This window comes from Vanessa cardui, chromosome 26 (genome assembly GCF_905220365.1).
Source record: "Vanessa cardui chromosome 26, ilVanCard2.1, whole genome shotgun sequence".
Classification (NCBI taxonomy): Eukaryota; Metazoa; Arthropoda; class Insecta; order Lepidoptera; family Nymphalidae; genus Vanessa; species Vanessa cardui.
The window spans coordinates 8,589,506-8,609,247 of NC_061148.1; the positions used below are offsets into that span (position 1 = coordinate 8,589,506).

The 19,742-nt window shown below is 33.9% G+C and overlaps 2 protein-coding genes across 4 annotated transcripts in view; both read left to right on the plus strand.

The window, feature by feature from the left end:
* The window catches only part of LOC124540823 (heterogeneous nuclear ribonucleoprotein L), a 444,646-nt gene extending 436,842 nt beyond the window's left edge, over positions 1 to 7,804 (plus strand). For all 3 annotated transcript variants that reach the window (XM_047118543.1, XM_047118546.1, XM_047118545.1), the window contains 7 exons: positions 137 to 247; positions 414 to 535; positions 1,035 to 1,185; positions 2,064 to 2,182; positions 3,258 to 3,346; positions 4,110 to 4,263; positions 7,010 to 7,804. In XM_047118543.1, coding sequence (XP_046974499.1) covers positions 137 to 247; positions 414 to 535; positions 1,035 to 1,185; positions 2,064 to 2,182; positions 3,258 to 3,346; positions 4,110 to 4,263; positions 7,010 to 7,013 — 750 coding nt within the window. In that variant the 3' untranslated portion in view covers positions 7,014 to 7,804. The remainder of the gene's footprint in view (positions 1 to 136; positions 248 to 413; positions 536 to 1,034; positions 1,186 to 2,063; positions 2,183 to 3,257; positions 3,347 to 4,109; positions 4,264 to 7,009) is intronic.
* Positions 7,805 to 10,404: 2,600 nt separating this feature from the next.
* Positions 10,405 to 19,742, plus strand: part of LOC124540788 (zinc finger X-chromosomal protein-like) — a 21,625-nt gene continuing 12,287 nt past the window's right edge. The window contains exons 1-11 of the mRNA XM_047118505.1: positions 10,405 to 10,518; positions 11,476 to 11,554; positions 11,865 to 12,007; positions 12,746 to 12,989; positions 13,659 to 14,112; positions 14,781 to 14,848; positions 15,778 to 15,904; positions 16,997 to 17,122; positions 17,654 to 17,740; positions 18,778 to 18,875; positions 19,267 to 19,327. Coding sequence (XP_046974461.1) covers positions 11,477 to 11,554; positions 11,865 to 12,007; positions 12,746 to 12,989; positions 13,659 to 14,112; positions 14,781 to 14,848; positions 15,778 to 15,904; positions 16,997 to 17,122; positions 17,654 to 17,740; positions 18,778 to 18,875; positions 19,267 to 19,327 — 1,486 coding nt within the window. The 5' untranslated portion in view covers positions 10,405 to 10,518; position 11,476. The remainder of the gene's footprint in view (positions 10,519 to 11,475; positions 11,555 to 11,864; positions 12,008 to 12,745; positions 12,990 to 13,658; positions 14,113 to 14,780; positions 14,849 to 15,777; positions 15,905 to 16,996; positions 17,123 to 17,653; positions 17,741 to 18,777; positions 18,876 to 19,266; positions 19,328 to 19,742) is intronic.

The following is a 19,742-nucleotide window of genomic DNA, read 5'->3' on the forward strand; positions in this document are numbered from 1 at the left end:
TTTCATCCAAAGAAGACTTTAAAAAAATTAGAATTGATGTCTATCAAAATATTACGATTTTCATACTTTTTTTTCATATTATTTATATTTTTGATACGGCTTTATCTATAAGCTTAATGTAATCACTTAATTTCAGGGTGGTCCCCCTCAACAAGGAGCAGTGATGATGGTATACGGGTTGGACCCGAATACGGTCAACGCAGATCGATTGTTCAACCTTTGCTGTTTATACGGAAACGTTGTGAGAGTAAGTTGAAACACACACACGCAAACGCACACACACAAAAAAAACAACTTTTACTGGGTTCCTTAACTTCTACTAAATAATATAAAATGGATATAATATAAAATGTTATGTTATGTTCATTGTTTTGGGTAGTTGCAAATAATGATGCGTTTTCCCCTTCCAACAGATAAAGTTCCTCAAGACAAAGGAGGGCACGGCGATGGTTCAAATGGGAGACGGAGTGTCCGTCGAGCGATGTGTCCAGAACCTCAACAACGTCACGGTCGGCGACTACACGCTCACACTCGCGTGAGTATTCACCTTCCAACCAGTAGTATCACCTTCCAACCAGTAGTATACTCGTATTTCTAATGACGAGTGCATCTTAACCGATGATTGAATGTTCTTTTTTTTTGGAATAGGTTGGCGTACGAGCGTATGGGCCACCTGATCGTAAGTGGTCACCTTCACCCATAGACAATGACGCTGTAAGAAATATCAACTATTCTTTACATCGTCAATGTGCCACCAACCTTGGGAACTGAGATGTTATGTCCATTGTGCCTGTAGTTACACTGGCTAACTCATAAGAGTTCAAATCCAGGCAAGCCCCACTGAATATTCATGTGCTTAATTTGTGTTTATAATTCATCTCGTTTTTCATTTGAAGGAAAACATCGTAATGAAAAACAGATTTCCGAGCTGTGTTGATTTTGAGAGCCCATATTTGGGTTACTTACTTTTAAGTTCCTGCCATACTGTATGGTGTATTAATTCAGGTAGTCAAATGATTTGTTCTCTTTTACAGTTTCTCAAAACAGGCGTACCTATCGGAAGTAATGAACCCTTACCCCCTGCCAGACAAGAGTCCCTCGTTCAAAGACTACGTCGGCAACAAAAACAACCGTTTCTTGACGCCCGCCTCCATACACAAGAACAGGATACAGCCTCCGTCCAAGGTAAGAGATTAACCTTAATTACACATACATATGTATATTTCTGGTTACGTTTGAAGACTTATGACATATATAAGCCCACCCTACCAACACACAACACTGAAAACGTAGGGTTAAAACATAGTTTTTGCCAAGACAATAATTTTCCATATTTTGACCTTATTTATACGCATATAAATTTAACAAAATGTTATTGTAGCCTAACTTACTCCTTATTATGTCAATTATCTGCCAGTGAAATTGCCGTCAAAATCGGTCTAGCAGTTCCAGAGGTTAACCGGAACAAATATACAGACAGACAAACGAAAATTGTAAAAAATATTATTTTGTTATATGTACCGTGTATACATACATATGTATTGAGTAAAAAAGGCTATTTAATACTACAAACAGACACTCCAATTCTATTATATGTTGATACACGTTGTAGAAGTTTACTATTTGTCGACCTCCATGGTCGAGTGGTGTGTATACCGGTTTTCATGGGCACGCCACTCTGAGGTCCCGGGTTCGTTTCCCGGCCGAGTTGATGTAGATCACCATTAGTTTTCTATGTTGTCTTGGCTCTGGGTGTTTGTGGTACCGTCGTTACTTCTGATTTCCATAACACAAGTGCTTTAACTACTTACATTGGGATCAGAGTAATGTATGTGATGCTGTCTAATATTTATTATTTATTTTATATATTCTGTCTAATTTCATTGAAATTCTGCCACATGTGCATTCCACCAACCCGCATTGGAACAGCGTGGTTGAATATGTTCCAAACCCTCTCCTTAATGGAAGAGGAGGCCTTATCTCAGCAGTGGGAAATGTACAGGCTGTTACTTTACTTTACTTTACTTTTATATATTGTCAAGTGTAACGCTTTGAACTCACAGGTCCTGCATTTCTTCAACACGCCGCCCGATGTGTCCGACGAACAACTGTTACAGGTGTTCCAGGACTACGGCGTGACGCCTCCTCACACCATCTCCAAGTTCCCGCTGAAGAGCGAAAGGTAATACAATTCACATATTTTCACATGCTTTATTACTTAAGATGAGATTGATTTGTTCTTAATTTGTTTACACATATGAAACAACTAACAATATATGAAATAAGTTATTTAACGCAGCTTTGCCTATAGTTTGGTGCCCATGCTTAGATGGACATGATTTTTTTAATAATTTATTTTGAAGACAGTTTTTTTTTTAAGAAAATGACACTCTCACACGCTTCAGTTGTAGGTATTGTTTATAATAGAGTAATATAAAATATCCTTTCTTCTGGTTCAAGCATGATTCTACAAATACATGATTATACAGTACAAACTTTTTCAACAAATTTGGTGCATTGGTTTGAATCTAAAACGTAATCAACAGATACAGTGACTTTCGCATTTACAATTTGATTATTTTTCAGACTAACACCAAATATAAAAGTATATATACATACATACATGTGTTTAAAGATTGAGTGAGCTGTATAATGGTGTAGGTGAGAGGGTAACATTTTTTTTTATATGGCTCATGTTTATGGGTGATTTATTGGTCGACTATTTAATAGCCTTATTTTATACAATAAGTTGAAAATGAAAATGATTACTCAAGTCAAGTCGGTACATCAAATCAAACGTGCTATATTGTATATATATTTGACGACCTCCGTGGTCGAGTGGTGTGTACACCGGTTTTCATGGGTACGCCACTCCGAGGTCCCGGGTTCGATTCCCGGCCGAGTCGATGTAGAAAAAGTTCATTAGTTTTCTATGTTGTCTTTGGACTGGGTGTTTGTGGTACCGTCGTTACTCCTGATTTTCCGTAATACAAGTGCTTTAGCTACTTACATTGGGATCAGAGTAGAGTATGTGATGTTGTCTCATATTTATTATTATATATTTATTTAACTACTGAGTTTCTTGCCGGTTCTTCTCGGTAGAATCTACTTTCCGAACCGGTGGTAGCTTCACTTAATTGTTAAATGACGATTCAAAAGTGCTTGTAAAAGCCCACTTGAATAAAGTATACTTTGATTTTGATTTTGATTTTGATATGCTAGATATCCTGGCTAACTTCTTCCATATATAATTTCAGATCATCGTCGGGTTTGATGGAGTTCCAGAACATATCGCAGTCGGTGATGGCCATTATGGCGTGCAATCACGCGACCATACAACACCCAGGTAATTCTCACAATTACCGTTTTATTGTAATATGTTAACGTACTTACTATGTTTTCTTATTTTATGATTGGGGGGGGGGGGCTTGTGTTGTAATGAAACAACACACTAACACTTCCAAGTCGTAGGATTTTCCGCATACGCGTTTGGGTAGGTACCACCCACTCATTAGATATTCTCCCGCCAAACAATAATACTTGGTATTGTCGTGTTCCGGTTTGGGTAAATGAACCAGTTTAACTACAGGCACAAGGGGCATAGCATCTTAGTTCCCAAAGTTTGTGGCGCATTGGCATATTAAGGGTTGATTGATATTTCTAACAGCACTGTTGTCTTTGGGTGGTGGTGACCACTTAGCTTCAGGTAGCTCAATTGCCGGTCCGCCAAATTTTTTCTTAATTTTCCGATTAAATCCCGATTTAATTATTTAGTGGCCGGATATTATCGGTAGAATCTAGATTTCACCGGATTTTTATATTTAATATAATCCTCTAAAATGACAATTTAAAAGTTAAAACAGCTTGAAAAACGTTTATTCTTAGTAGTAGCATAGCAAGCCTCAATAAGATTTTACTTTTTTGAATTAATTAATCATCCCATGCTCAATAAAAATTTGAATCACATGTTGTAAGATGTTCTGATGTTCCACCCAACAGCACTGCAGTAATAAATATCCTTAACCTTCCTTAACTTGTAATTATCAGATCATAGGAATATCTCTGAAGTCATAAATTTAAATTGCAATAAATTTCCGTAAATATTTCAGGCGCGAAATTCCCGTTCGTTATGAAGCTCTGCTTCTCGTCGTCGAGACAGATCGGTCAGGGCAAGGGCCAGACTCCAACCAAGAACCAGAACCACAGCCAGAACCAAGACAACAACCGGCAGGGCCACGACAACGGAATCGACCAGGACTACTAGTAAGAACTGTCTCTCTTAGTTTGTACGTGTAAAAATATTATCTCGAGGAAATAATAAAATAGAGAGTAACGCAAAGTACTGAAAAAGACATGTAAAGCGTGTAGGCGTCGGACCAATGTTAAGTCGATTGAGTGTTGAGGCGGTGTTGCCAGTCATGCCAAAGAATGTTACCAGCTCTCAAAATGGTTGGTGGGTTTTTTTTCGTGTAAATTATGTAGTCTTTGATTGCACAAATTTGTAAGTAGCTAGCTATAGTGTGTCGATGTTATTTTTTAAATGTCTATAACGTATATTATGTTTTGTCTGCTAGCGGTATGCCGGCCTAAAGTATATTATGAAATGGATTTGAAATAAATAAAAAAACACATTTGTTTTCGATTAATTGAAGTGGCGTTTTGGAAAGTTTTATTCGTAAATTTTAAATGTTAAATAAATATTATTCCATATATTTTAAACCTTTTTACAGTAGGGACCATAGAGCATTATTGTCTATGTTCGCTTGTCAAAATTCAAACAAATCGACTCATTCGTCTGAAACGCGATAGATAATGAAAATTTTAATGACTATATGTATATAAATATTAATGTAATTAAAAAAAAAGTATTTTTATTTATTTAAATTTAGAACGTTTTTTTCTCTCGAGAATTTTGACAGGTATACATAGATATCTTTTCTATATATACCCTCTTGATTGTTTTAACGAATTATATATTCTTATATAAAATGTACACTTTCCTAAACTGTATACGTTTATATAATATTTTGACCGTCTGACACTAGAGCATTTGACGTAATCGTTTTTTTTTTTAATTTAGTTAAGCTTTTCCGTGTATGTCTAAGCCAAAAATATTAGCCAAAGTGTTAAAAAAATTGTTAGTAACATTTTTAAATGTTAATAGAAAATTGTACATAATTTAAAAAAAGTTGTAATGTTTTTTTTAATTTTTTGTTGTCTATAGTTCGTAAATGTACAATCAAGTACTCAAGTGTCATTGAAATATTTTTTTTTTGTCGTTTAAGGCTGATGTCGCACTTGTTCAGTCTTAGGAAATGCCTTAGATTATTAAGAGTTGGCTATTAGATCGCTCGCGATTTTGAATTGAACATCAATTATTTGAACCGTTATGTATTAAAATAGTTATATACAAACATTTATGTGTATAAAGTTAAAGTTTTATTACATGTTTTTGTTGAATAAATCTTAAGCGGTTCGATTTTATCAACGGAAATCCTTGAACGCTTTTTCTAATGAAACAAAAAATGTATATTGAATTACATATCTGAAATAATAATCGATTGTGACTGCAAAGTCAATTTTCAGGTCTAAAATTATGTAGATAAATATATAAGGTATATTATATATATGTATAGTCGTGCACTACTGTCGTATATTTTGTGACGTTCGTCTAATTGCTTTATAAGGCTTAACAAATTTAGATTTGTACTTAAAATGCTAAATATTTTGTAGTATTAATGTAATATAGATTAGACTAGTCGTGCTCGACTGTACATTCGCTGATCACGTCAGGATTACCTATGTCAATTTGGATTATGTATAACGGTCTATCGTTCGAAATATTTCATTTGTTTTTTTTAAAGTGTCGGATGAAAAATAAAACGCGGGAAATTTTAGTGATTTGACGTATAGTACGACAAAAATTAGATGTAGCATCGGCAAATTCAATAAAACTGATTACTGCCGATTCAAACATCCAATAGAAATAGCTCCCTATCGCGCCATTCGACGCTATTCGTTGCTATAGATTCTCGCGTCGGTTCAACCATTTCGACATCATAAATTGACGAATATATTAGGTCATGTGATTTTACAAGCTTATTACGTTGGTGTAAAGATCATATTCTCATAAGAAATAAATGTTGATAATTTGGAATAGCGCATTTAATTCGGATGTGATCGGTTTTACGAATTTTGCCGATGCTACGTCAAAGAACTAGCGCGCACTGGTAACTTTTGTCCCGGTGACTGTTTCGTCACTCTTGTCGAGTCCGTGAATATGTATGGAGGTGCGCGCACGTTACGACGTGACATTTATGTCTGCATCTGTACATATTCACGGATTTGACAAGAGTGACGAAACAGTCACCGGGACAAAAGTTACCAGTGCGCGCTAGTTCTAAGTTGTGTCGTATCATATATTGGTGATGATTCAGTGTACAGTGAAATGGAAACGTTACTTCTAAATTCAAAATTTTGTATAAAACACTGACACATAGATAATTTTTTTTTTAATATTTCGAACTATATGCCGTTTAGTCTATGGCCTCTCTATGGTTTAACTGTGTGTTGTGTAAAAGCTTAAGTCACCTACATATCAAAATGACAAATAAAATTTAGAATATAATTGTATTTGGTATCTAACTACATGTCTTTTACAAAAGTCTGAGGCAACCTTTGCTATTTCCTTTTTTTTTTAATTTTTAATTTACATCATTTTTCTGTTTTCATATATTTTTTTTACTCACTAGTCAATTACTATTACAGACATTATTATACTTACATTCGCGATATAGACGAAAATAAATAAAATTATGACAAAAATATTTACTATCAATGTGTAAATATTTTAAATAAAGACAAAATTTTGGTATAGATTTCATGACAAGAAAAGAAACATAAAAATCTTTTGATTATTGTAGGAAGTCACAAACATACGTTGTAAACTTTTTCGTCTGTAGCGCCATGTTTGAAACATGCAAACTCACAGAAAAATATTTGCTTCTAGCTAACGGCGATGTGGCGGCGAACACACAAACACACATATCAAGACGGACGGCACACAGACACACACAGGCACACCACTACGAGTGCAAGGGGAATGGGGATAACATGGGGATTGCCATTGCTTAATTATAAAAAAAAAACAATTAAATTACAATCTCTCGGATCCACAATACAATAATGACTGAAGGATAATTTTTAGCAATGGCAACATTTATAATTCCTTTATATTATAATTTGTGATCTAGTTCACTCATAAAGACATTAACAGATAGTTAATATAATATTAGACACTATAACAATTTGTTTCAAATAACACATGATTACATTTCCATTATATATATTATTATTATTATTTTGTTTCTTATCTTTTGTTTTTGGGGTTACCCGTTAAATGCAAACGCATTTCGTTTTACGTAGCGAGCGATTTAGTTTTAATAAGCATTATTCCCATTTATTGATTAATACTAGTTTTAGTTTATTATCGTTGGAAACGGTGGCATTTTCAAACGTTGCCCCCGTTGGACTGTGACTTCTAAATGATTAATGTATAATTTCGAGTTTTGAAAATGGCACCGTTTAACCACTTAGTGTGACGATAATCAGTAGAATTATTAATTTGTGATTTCGTATGTGCGCAATGTCGTATAAAGATGTAGATTTTCTTTTTGTTTGTAATATAAAAAAAAAAAAACTTTATATTATGATTTAAAAACGTATTTTGTAATGTTTTATTCGGTTGTACGATAACTTGGCAGTTGTGAATTGTACAAGAAATAAAAATGTGGTATAAGGTAGATTATTTGAGTTTTATTTTTCATTTTTATTAATAGGCTTGGAGTGTGCATGTTTCGCTGTCGTGACGTCACTCGAGTGACGTTCCGTTTCACCTGATCCGTTTTAAGAACCAAAATGTGTAATTATAAGAATAGTTTAGCACTCTTTAGGCTAGTAGTAAGTGTCATTGCAATGTCAATTATATTCGACTAGTGGAAAAAAAATTATGAACCGTAACAGATTTTCTATAAATTTTTCTTAAAAATTATAAAAAATGTGACGATTGGGATAAAAGTAAGAACGCCTGCATAATAATTCATCGTTCAAACTTTGCAGGTGATGTTTCGATGTTGAGTGAACCGTGAGAAATGTTTCAATTGTGGAATTTCCTGCAAATTTTGAACCGGTTTTTATAATTAGATCGTCAGTACACGACCACCGAATGGTACCATAATCACGCTGTCTTTTTGTTCGTTAGAATTAGTATGGTGTGAAGTGGTAGCTCGTCTATATTGCTGTTTATGATATGACTGTGTCTTACTCTTTGATTAAACTTATCAAAAACTTCATTTAAAAATATTTTTATCTGTTATACAGTAAACAGTTTTATAGCCGGCAAAATTAAAAAAAAAGTAATAGTCCCTTTAATAGCTGATTAAAACCATTGTTATCAGGTAAATAGATGCATATCTTTTTCTCTAGAAATATTTTCAAATTTGAAAAAAAAATAAATGTTTTAGTATTAGGACATTGGTGTCGTGATAGCTTACTATGTTTTGTGTTTGATGTATATAAGGAAAGTAATTACGTTGTCTGTAATATTTTTTATAATAAGTGCTATGGAATATTGTATGGAAAACATAATGTTAGCGAATCTATCAATTCCTGAGAAAAAACATCCACAAGCAATGAAAAATTACCGATGGCTTATTTATTTGTAAATGTTTCTTAACGTATTAAAAATAGTGTCAAAGTTATTGCATACAATTTCTAAACGAAATTAATTTGTCAAAACAAACATACTTGCTATCACTTTTAACCTCACATGCGAAAAAGAGATAGCAATATTTTTGATTTTTTTTATTAAGCGTAGCTTAGAAATTGTATGCATAAAGATCGAACAGTATATTCCTCTCAACATAAATGTTTGAAATGATAAAGACAAAATATAATCTATTTAAAATACGTTAACAAAAATTTATAAATATTGCCATATAAAAATATTCACGCTCAAAATAAACTGTAATAAATTCACAACACTTGTATGCGACACACAGCACGAACTGTCGGAATTGAAAAGTGAAAATAAAAAAAAAACATACATGAAAAATACCGCACTCTAGCCTTTTACATATTTTAAGATAATGTAACGTTTATATTTAGTTCTTGTTTCTTATTTCTAGACATTACATTGATATTAGGTACTTGTAGTAACATCGTAAACATTAAATACATGTCAACACAACAAACCTCTTTCATTTAAACACAACCAGGACATTCTAAACCCTCAGGACTCTATGGATACAACATTGTACAACAAACAAGGAATACAAAACGCAACTGATCACTTTTATTTTCCTATTTTTATTTATCATTCAACTTTCCTATAAAATTCCTTAAATTTAATTGTCTATTAGTAATTATACTGTTATAACATTATACTGTTATAGTCTGTAAACAAATAGTCTTCATTCTCTTGCATTTGTTTTTTAAATATATTCTATATTTGAAAAAGTATAAAAGTATTTATTGTTGTTTTTTTTTAATTGTTAATATCTTTTGTTAGTCAAATCAATGATAATATTCCTTTTATGGACGACAATAAACTTTATTTGAGATACATTTTAAAATTTAAATGAAATATATTTATCACACACTCTCATTATTACGACGTGCCATTATTATGATTGCTCAAATATATATTATATATATACAAATTTTATAAAAATTGTTATAATGTCGCAAGCTTATGTCGTAATTTTTTTTCGCACCAAAAATTCATAAATGTATAAAGTGTGAAGATAAATGCGTTAAGTTTAAATGTACATATTAAATTGTTTCGTTATGAAATAAATTTCTCTTAGTTTTATTGTAAAGTCTGTAATAAATTATATTTAATGTTAGGACGCTGCACGTACGACGCGAAAAGATGTAAATTGTATAGAAATAAAAATGTTTTTGATTGATCTGTGTTTTTTTGGTAATATTTCATCAAAGCCAAATATAAACTGCATAGCTTCAAAATGTAGTAAACATAAACTTATTTAGTTGTTCTTGCCTTTTTATATTTCCCGCTTAAATATAATTCCCGCCTTCGCTATTTTACTTCCGCAATAAATGTTGATATAGATTATCAAAAACTGACACGAACCATAAACAATTTAAATTATTCGAATCGCAGTATGGTTATTATAATATTTTTCCTTAAAAAATATGCAAGGGTATTAAATAATATTTTGTATTCAAAAAAATAATATCAATGTAGAGTCAAATGTCTATTTACAAGTAAGATTTAATAAAAATATAAGTGTAACACCGATCTTATTTGAACCATTGACAATAACTTTAACATAGAACGGAAGTTCGCAGCGCTACTAGCGGAGAAAAATATTACTATTAAACACGTAATGGTGGCTGCTTGTGTGGAGAAATCATTGCTGACAACTTATTTAGAAAATATTTTCTGGAAACCTTCAGAAACTAATGAAATCCGATGAAAACTTAAAAATATAACAGGTACCTTAATTAATATTGTTTTAAACGCCGGTTTTCTTTGTTTTGTTCTGTATTTCGTTTTATCGACACCAAAATGGCTGACCGTACAATAAAAAAATACGTTTATTATTTTACTACGAAATAAGAATCGACATTAGGTTGATAAAGGTGGCAATAGATTTAAAATTAGAGGCAACTGATAAGATTGTAAACAATTGAAATGATAATAGAACTTAAGTAAAGGAACATATACAAAAGCCGAATATTACATAATTAAATATACTAAATTAGCAAACTTTATTTTGTTTATCATATGCAAGGAGTTTAATGGTAATCTCTTGGAATTACAATAATCTTAGCGATTATTTTTTGTCTCTAAGTATAAAGTGACTATTGTCGTACAATAAAACACACGTTAAATTTTAATAACTGTCTAATTATATATATTATCGACTAAGGCAAACTCAAACTCTTTAGATTTGCTTGCTACAATATAACTGAACTGTATTTTATGATAGATACTGAAATTATCGAAGCGATTTATGCGTTAACTACTACTATTCAACTCATATAAAGTAAAACTGATACACATTCTTAACGCATTATAATTTGGTATATTGAATATCTGATGGTAAGTGATCGTTACCGCTCATAGACATTGCCACTGTAAGAATAGTTGTTGGAATGTTTATTCCATACATTATTAATTTGTTAACAAAAAAAAAACAACAACAGCCTTTAAGTTTCCCACTGCTGGGCAAAGCCTCCTCAACCTTTGAGGAGAAGGTTTTGGAACATATTGCACTACACTGTTCCAATGCGGGTTTGTGGAATAAATTAATTTGTTAAACCCTAGGTTTAATAAATCTAACTCATAATAGACTAATTTATCTTCAAGTCCACAATAAAACTATTTCTCTTTCTGTTGTTTATAATTAAGTAATAAACAAATGAATAATTGCTCATTAATATTTTCAGAATGAATAACTCATGTTTTATTTGCAACGCCCGGACTGGAGCATCTTTGAGGAACGCTATAAACTTATTCGGGGACGATGTAAGTTTCTTATTGGAATGTAATTATGTCATAAAAAAACTACCGAGTTTTCTCTTGTACAAATCTATAGTCTAACCATATTGTATTTTAAAATACTTAATCTTGTAAAATAATAATAAAAATGAATTCTGAATACTAATTTAATAAAAATATATACATACTTTGAAGCCACGGGTCTGTCCCTAGCTATTGCTACTAAAACAAGCTTTATGCATAATGACAAAATAGAAACTTAGTATTGGGGTATACTAGTACTATTTATAAAATACTAATTAAATTTTACATTAATAAAAAGTTTATAAATTTCCAGTTATCACTCAGCTCCGGGAAGAAACTATCTGAAGTAATTGGGGACATTGTTGACAAATTGATCAAAGAAGATGTTGTCCACACACGCGTTATATGCAAGAAATGTCAGAAGGCAATCGTTGAATATGACTCTTTACAAGTCAGGTATGAATCATTAATGTATTTTAATATGATAATGTTCCTCCTAGTACTCTAATGAGTCAAGATGTAACCGATGTATGCGGGTTCAAACCCAGGCAAGCACCGCTGTTTCATGTGCTTAATTTGCCTTTATAATTCATCTCGTGCTCAGCGGTGAAGGAAAACATAGAAATTCTACCACATGTGTATTCCACCAACCCGCATTGGATCAGCGTGATGGAATATGTTCCAAACCTACTCCTCAAAGGGAGAGGAGGCCTTTAGTCCAGCAGTGGGAATTCACAGGCTGTTGTTGTTGTTGTTGTCGTTGTTGTTGTTTAGTACTCTAATACGAGATGTTCATTAACATCGTGGCTAATGGTAATTCCTATATTAAATTTTAATAAAATGCAGCCTTGCAGATAAAACTGACTGATTGACTTTCAAAATGGTTCTTATATCTTCATAAACATATTATTCTTTTACTGAATAAACTAGTGAGTGGATGTAGTTATCCAATCCATGGGGTTTTAACAAAATCCTTCCACCCATCGATAACACAAGGTGTATTGAATCTCTAATTAAATGGGTGGTAGGAAATTAATGTCCTACCACCCATTGGGTCACATAGGCCATGTTAGGTCTTTAATAGGTAATCAAGAATTGACTCATAACAAACAAACTTACTTTCGTATTTATGATGATAATTAAAAATGATACACACTGTTTTATATTAATAACACTTACTGTGAAACATTTCAGATTACAAGCTATTAAAACGGAACTACTTGACAGCTTCAAGAAAACTTTACCGAAACATAACTTAAGCTATGATACATATAACAAGGAGGTGAAAATTGTAAATAGTTCTAATATCAAGAAGAGTGAAGTTAAAACGCTAGTGTTGCCAGCTTCTAAACTGCAACCCTTGCCGCCTGATTTTGTTATAAAATCTGGAAAATGGCCGACAATATCCAAATCCAACATTGTTATTCCTAAAATAAAGGTGAGATATTGTCATTCACTAAAATATTATTAATAAATAATATTGCAAATATGTGCCATGTAACTGCTTGTCATCTGTGAAGGTTAGCAAACTATTCTACCTTTCCAACGTAGATTGTTGGCTCACATATAACAGATTTTCAGCAAACATATGCAGTTACACAAAGCTAGTCAAAAATCGACCTCAATTTTTTTTTGTCTATGTTTGGTTGGTTGGCCCAACTGGCCTTTACAGCGTCAACTGGCGTTGGGGCGAAGGAATCAGCTCTAAAGTTTTAGCCCTTTCGGACTTGAGAGTGACTTTCGTCCTGAGGGTGTCTCCTATGAGATCGCATCTCTGTTCAGAACAAAGTCGGTAGCGACTTGAATGACATTAGCTAATATATCTTCCGCTTTTAAAGGGAATCATTTTTGTTTATACTCTGCTTGTTATTTGTTAAAATAGGTGCTAAAACCGACTCTGATAACTCGGTTAATCCCCGAGGAACGGACTCGGTTGACCTGTTAAACAAAAACTAATAAATAAATGGTCTGTTATGGGCCCAATTTTTAAAAAAAGTGTACAAAAATTTCTGAAGTCGAAGACCACTTTCCTTAGATCCTTCAATATAACAGAGGTTACTACATTAAAATATGACTAAAACCATTTTTTCTCTCAAATTTATTCCAGCCAGTCGTAACGATACCAGCGTCGTCAACCCTAAACCTCAAAGTGACGGTCGGTTCGTCTGTCCTCACTCAGAGCATAAACACAAACACGACAGCTAAGAAAACAATACTATCGAATCAAACGATCGATCCTAAACTGATCATGACACCAAAAGTAGAGAAAATCGATCAACCAACAATTTCCTCGAATGTAATAAACTTTGTCTCCAGTTCTATGAAGTCTGAGGATATCTTGACATCTTCGACTGTGACGTTTACACAACCGGTTTCGTCTAGTACGCTGGTTTCGACGAAATCAAGTCCGATATTGAGTTTCAATGTCAATTCGTTACCGAAAGATTTCCTTTCGTCGGCGATTCTGACGAAAGTTGACGATTTCGATATTGAGAAACTGAAAAAGGAAGGTGCCATCGAATTGGAACAAGCTGACGAGCAACCGATGGAAATCGATGAAGGTTTGTTTGATATCGTCGATTTACATTCATGAAAACAATGTATATAGCCTATTCCAATGGTGTTTCATGAAAAAAGAAAAGTAACAGCCCGTAAATTTCTCACTGCTTAGCTAAAGCATCCTCTTCCATTAAGGAGAGGGTTTGGAACATATTCCACCACGCTGTTCCAATGCGGGTTGGTGGAATGCACATGTGGCAGAATTTCTATGAAATTTTCTCATGATGTTTTCCTTCACCGCCGAGCATGAGATGAATTATATTACAAATTAAGCACATGTATATAGTGGTGCTTGCTTTGAACCCCAAATTATCGGTTAAGATGCATGCGTTCTAACCACTGGGCCATCTCAGCTCTCGTATATATCTTATTTCTAATAACTCGGCTATATTGTGAACTATAAAGAGTTTTAGACTAATATATCATTAATTATATTACAAAACTTCCATGTACAAGATGTAATTTTTTTGCAAATCCATAGTGAATATCACAGATTAATCAAGCTTTCGACCAATGATATATTGATATCAATAAGAATAGTATTCTTGAGACAAAATATTCATTTTAAAATATATATAATTCAAGATAGAACATAAATTTTATATATACTTTAACAATGCTAAACAAGATCTAAAATTTAGATAATAATTGACTGATATTATATTTTCAGATTGCTCCCTCACTGTGCTATCTACAAATGAATCGAACAATAAATTGATCTTCGATGAGGCTGTTAAGGTAATACTTTAATAATTATTATTAATTTATTTCCTACAACTATATTTTAATCCCAGACAGATAATGTAGTTTAATAAAATAAGGTATGTTTTAAATTGGATCATAATTTTTTTTCTGATTTTTTTATGTGATGTTTTTATAAAGTAGAAGTAACAGCCTGTAAATTTTCCACTGCAGAGATAAAGCCTCCTCTTTCATTAAGAAGAGGATTTGGAACATATTCCACCACGCTGTTCCAATGCGGGTTGGTGGTATGCACATGTAGCAGAATTTCGATGAAATTAGACACATGCAGATTTCCTCACGATGTTTTCCTTCACCGCCGAGCACGATGAATTATAAACACAAATTAAGCACATATATATAGTTTTGCTTGCCTGGGTTTGAACCCGCAATCATCGGTTAAGATGCACGCGTTCTAACCACTGGGCCAACTCGACTCGTTTTAACACACTATTTTGTAAATAGAATAATGAATTGCTAATGTTACAGATGTCCCCTCCACTACAGGCTGTCGAGCACGAAATATTTTATAATGTAATGTTGGCCATCTCAGCTCAGACGTTTTTATAATCCGGAAACTATTTATTTACGTTCCTGTATTCCTAGCGTCGTTTGAGTCAATCACCACACTACTTAAAATGAACTTTTTTTTTTCTTTTTTAATATTTATTTGAAAAAAAAAAATTTTTTTTGAGTATAATTTACACTGTTTTTTATTACATATACGAATAGTATATATCTGCCTTTTCGTTGTTTCCTTTAATGTCTCTTTTTAAGTTTCTAAATTTTTTTGTTACCTAACAATAATATTGTTTAGTTTCTTTGTTGAGAAGTGAATGACCTCGAGAATGACCTCGTGAATGACCTCGTGAATGAATCTTCTTTCCAATGATATATTAATTATTATTAATTGTATATGTTTGCAGGATGATGAGGATAAATCAAAGTCGGAGTACCTTGACGTGAGGCTGCTGGGAGAGCAGGGTCGCTACGTGCTCGGCAAGTTGCAGGTACTCCGCCCCGACGCCGACGCCGACGCCGACGCCGACGAGCGTAAGTCACCCGCACATAATATATAAATATGAGACAACATCACATACATTACTCCGATCCCAATGTAAGTAGCTGAAGCACTTGTGTTATGGATAATCAGAAGTAACGATACCACAAACACACAGACCCAAGACAACATAGAAAACTAATCACAACAACAACAACAACAGCCTGTAAATTCCCACTGCTGGGCTAAAGGCCTCCTCTCCCTTTGAGGAGAAGGTTTGGAACATATTCCACCACGCTGTTCCAATGCGGGTTGGTGGAATACACATGTGGCAGAATCTCTATGAAATTTGTCACATGCAGGTTTCCTCACGATGTTTTCCTTCACCGCTGAGCACGAGATGAATTATAAAGACAAATTAAGCACATGAATCAGCGGTGCTTGCCTGGGTTTGAACCCGCAATCATCGGTTAAGATGCACGCGATCTAACCACTGGGCCATCTCAGCTCAAAACAAAACTAATCTACTTCATCGAATCGGCCGGGAATCGAATCCGGGACCTCGGAGTGGCGTACCCATGAAAACCGGTGTACACACCACGGAGGTCGTCAAAGAATCAAAGAAACAGATATCATATATTACAATAATTTCCAACGCTATTAAATGTTACCATTATAATATTCTGCCACATGTGTATTCTATGCGGCTTGATACAGCTTATAGGGATTTGGCCTTAGCCCAGCAGTGGGAAATTTACAGGCTGCTGATTATAATATATGTATATCATGATAATTTACCATAACGAATAATTTTACCTATTATTATTACACATACTAAAAAAAGTTTTAATAAAAAGTATTTGATGACTTTCATGGTCGAGTGGTATGTACACCTGTTTCCATACGCCACTCTGAGGTTCAAAGTTCGATTCCCGGCCGAGTCGATGTAGAGTAGTATTAGTTTTCTATGTTGTATTGAGTCTGGGTGGTTGTGGTGTCGTTACTTCTGATTTCCATAACACAAGTGCTTCAGCTACTTACATTGGGATCAGAGTAATGTATGTGATGTTGTCTCATATTTATTTCTATAATAGGAATATTCAAAAAAATTCTAATTATATTATTTATAAATATAAACATTACAGACACAATAGTGATGGAGGGAGAGAATGGTTCAATCCTGCGAGTTGTGTCCGGACAGAAGTTCCTCTATGGAGACAATCAGATATCTCTCATGCTGCCCGGACTGCAGGATTCCGTTGATGGGCAAGGTAAATGTCTGCCTAAATTTTTTATTAAAACTTTTTTGAAAACATAATGTTGATTAAAAATTTCGTATAAAAATAAAAATATTTTCAACCGACTTTAAAAAGGAGGAGATTATTAATTCATCTGTATTTTTTTTGTTTTATGTTTGTTATGTCATAAATTTTCACTTTCACACACCAATTGTGAGAATTTTTTTTTTTGTTTCAAAGCTAGTGCTTTCTGTGTAGTCTCATTTTAATTAAGTATTGTTCTGATGATGATATCCATATGAAAACTACATAAGTCTTCAATTTACATTATGTATGTGCGTGATTAATAGGTCAAAATTGTGCCAACCAACTTTGATGAAGTGCATATTTATGTGTTTTAAAACAGTGTTTTGTTAGAAGTCGGTTTTTCTTTTTGTTATATATATTTTTTTCCTAACGCTCACTTCAAACCACCAACTGTGTTGTCAATCTCGGTTCATTCTATTCGAATAAATGATTTTCTAATTAACCTTATGGTCCTAATTATTATTTTTTATTTGACAGATTCGAACGATGAGTCCCAGATAGAGCTCCAAGTGTCCGGTGATGAAGAAACGGCCAACGCTATCATTGCGGCCGCGCAGGAGCAAGGTGAGTCGAGATGGCCCAGTGGTTAAAACGCTTGCATCTTAACCGATGATTGCGGATTCAAACCCAGACAAGCAGCGCTGATTCATGTGCTTAATTTGTCTTTACAATTCATCTCGTGCTCAGCGGTGAAGGAAAACATCGTGAGGAAACCTGCATGTGACAAATTTCATAGAAATTCTGCCACATGTGTATTCTACTAACCCGCATTGGAACAGCGTGGTGGAATATGTTCATAACCTTCTCCTCAGAGGGAGAGGAGGCCTTTAGCCCAGCAGTGGGAATTTACAGGCTGTTGTTGTTGTTAGGAGCAAGGTACTTGATATAGTTACTTACTAATATAGTATAAACGAAAATTTATCTTTTAAAAAGAAAATTACATTAAATAATTAAAAAGTAAATATTAATGAAAAAAATATCCTAGAATTCAATTAATAATTACAAACTGATATAGTGGCTATATGATGGTAAGCGGTCACAATTGTCCATGGGTAATTTGTACACTAAGAAGTAACTGCTTATATTGTGAACTTTGTTTAATCAGATTACATACATGTTCACTTATTCAGTATTTGAGTTTCAAATACACTTGGTTACAAGTTATACATCCTGTCATTTAAAAAGTAATCGGTTAATCAAAAGAAAACCTAAAAAACAACCTATTAAACCAGCTTGGTTCGTAAATATTATTGACAATTACTGGTTACTAACACTTCACTTGGTGGTAGGGCTTTGTGCCAGCCCGCCTGGGTAGGTACCACCCACTTATCAGTTATTCTACCGCCAAATAACGGTACTCAGTATTATTGTTATTTGTGTTCCGGTTTGAAGGGTGAGTGAGCCAGTGCAACTACAGGCACAAGGGACATAACATCTTAGTTCCCAAGGTTGGTGGCACATTGACGATGTAAGGAATAGTTAATATTTCTTACAGCGTCATTGTCTATGGTTGATGGTGACCACTTACCATCAGGTGGCCCATATGCTCGTCCGCCAACAAATACCATAAAAAAAAATGTTTTTTTTTTTGTTTAATACAGGGGGTGCTTTCATAAAAGTAGAATCGGGCGAGATGTATCGCGTCCAGTCAGTGCAGAGCACGACGGAGGATGACGATAGTAGTAATGTTGACACTTCGGTAAGTTTTTTGTACTATATAATATAATTTGTACTATTGGATATTCAAAGGAGTCGAGATGGCCCAGTGGTTAGAACGCATGCATCTTAACCGATGATTGCGGGTTCAAACCCAGGCAAGCACCGCTGATTCATGTGCTTAAATTGTCTTTATAATTCATCTCGTGCTCAGCGGCGAAGGAAAAACATCGTGAGGAAACCTGCATGTGTAAAATTTCATAGAAATTCTGCCACATGTGTATTCCACCAACCCGCATTGGAACAGCGTGATGGAATAAGTTCCAAACCTTCTCCACAAAGGGAGAGGAAGTCTTTAGCCCAGCAGTGGGAATTTACCGGCTGTTGTTGTTGTTGTTGTATTTTCAATGATCAAAAAAACACATTTATTTCAGATGGTGGTGCATGAAGATGGTCAGTTCCGATGTCTGTTATGTGAGAAGAATGAAACCAAAGGTACAAGGGCTCCTATTATGATATAAGGAGTAATACTTCTTACAAATGGTAGACATCAAAAAGCAGATTTAAAAGATATACTCTTAGTCTTTTGTTTGGAATAATACTATATTTAATTGTTAAATATAATGTTAAAGCTTTAGTTGATATGCTTGCTGGATTTTTTGATGATATGTATTTACTTGGTGGTACTCACCACTCATCAGTTATTCTATCGCCAAATAACAGTACTCAGTATTGTTGTGTTCCGGTCTGAAGGGTGAGTGAGCCAGTGTAACTACAGGCACAAGGGACATAACATTTTAGTTGCCAAGGTTGCTGGTACATTGACGATGTATATAGTAGTTTATATTTCTTACAGCGTCATTGTCTATGGGTAATGATGACAAAAAACTCGGGGGTGTTCCATTTGAAG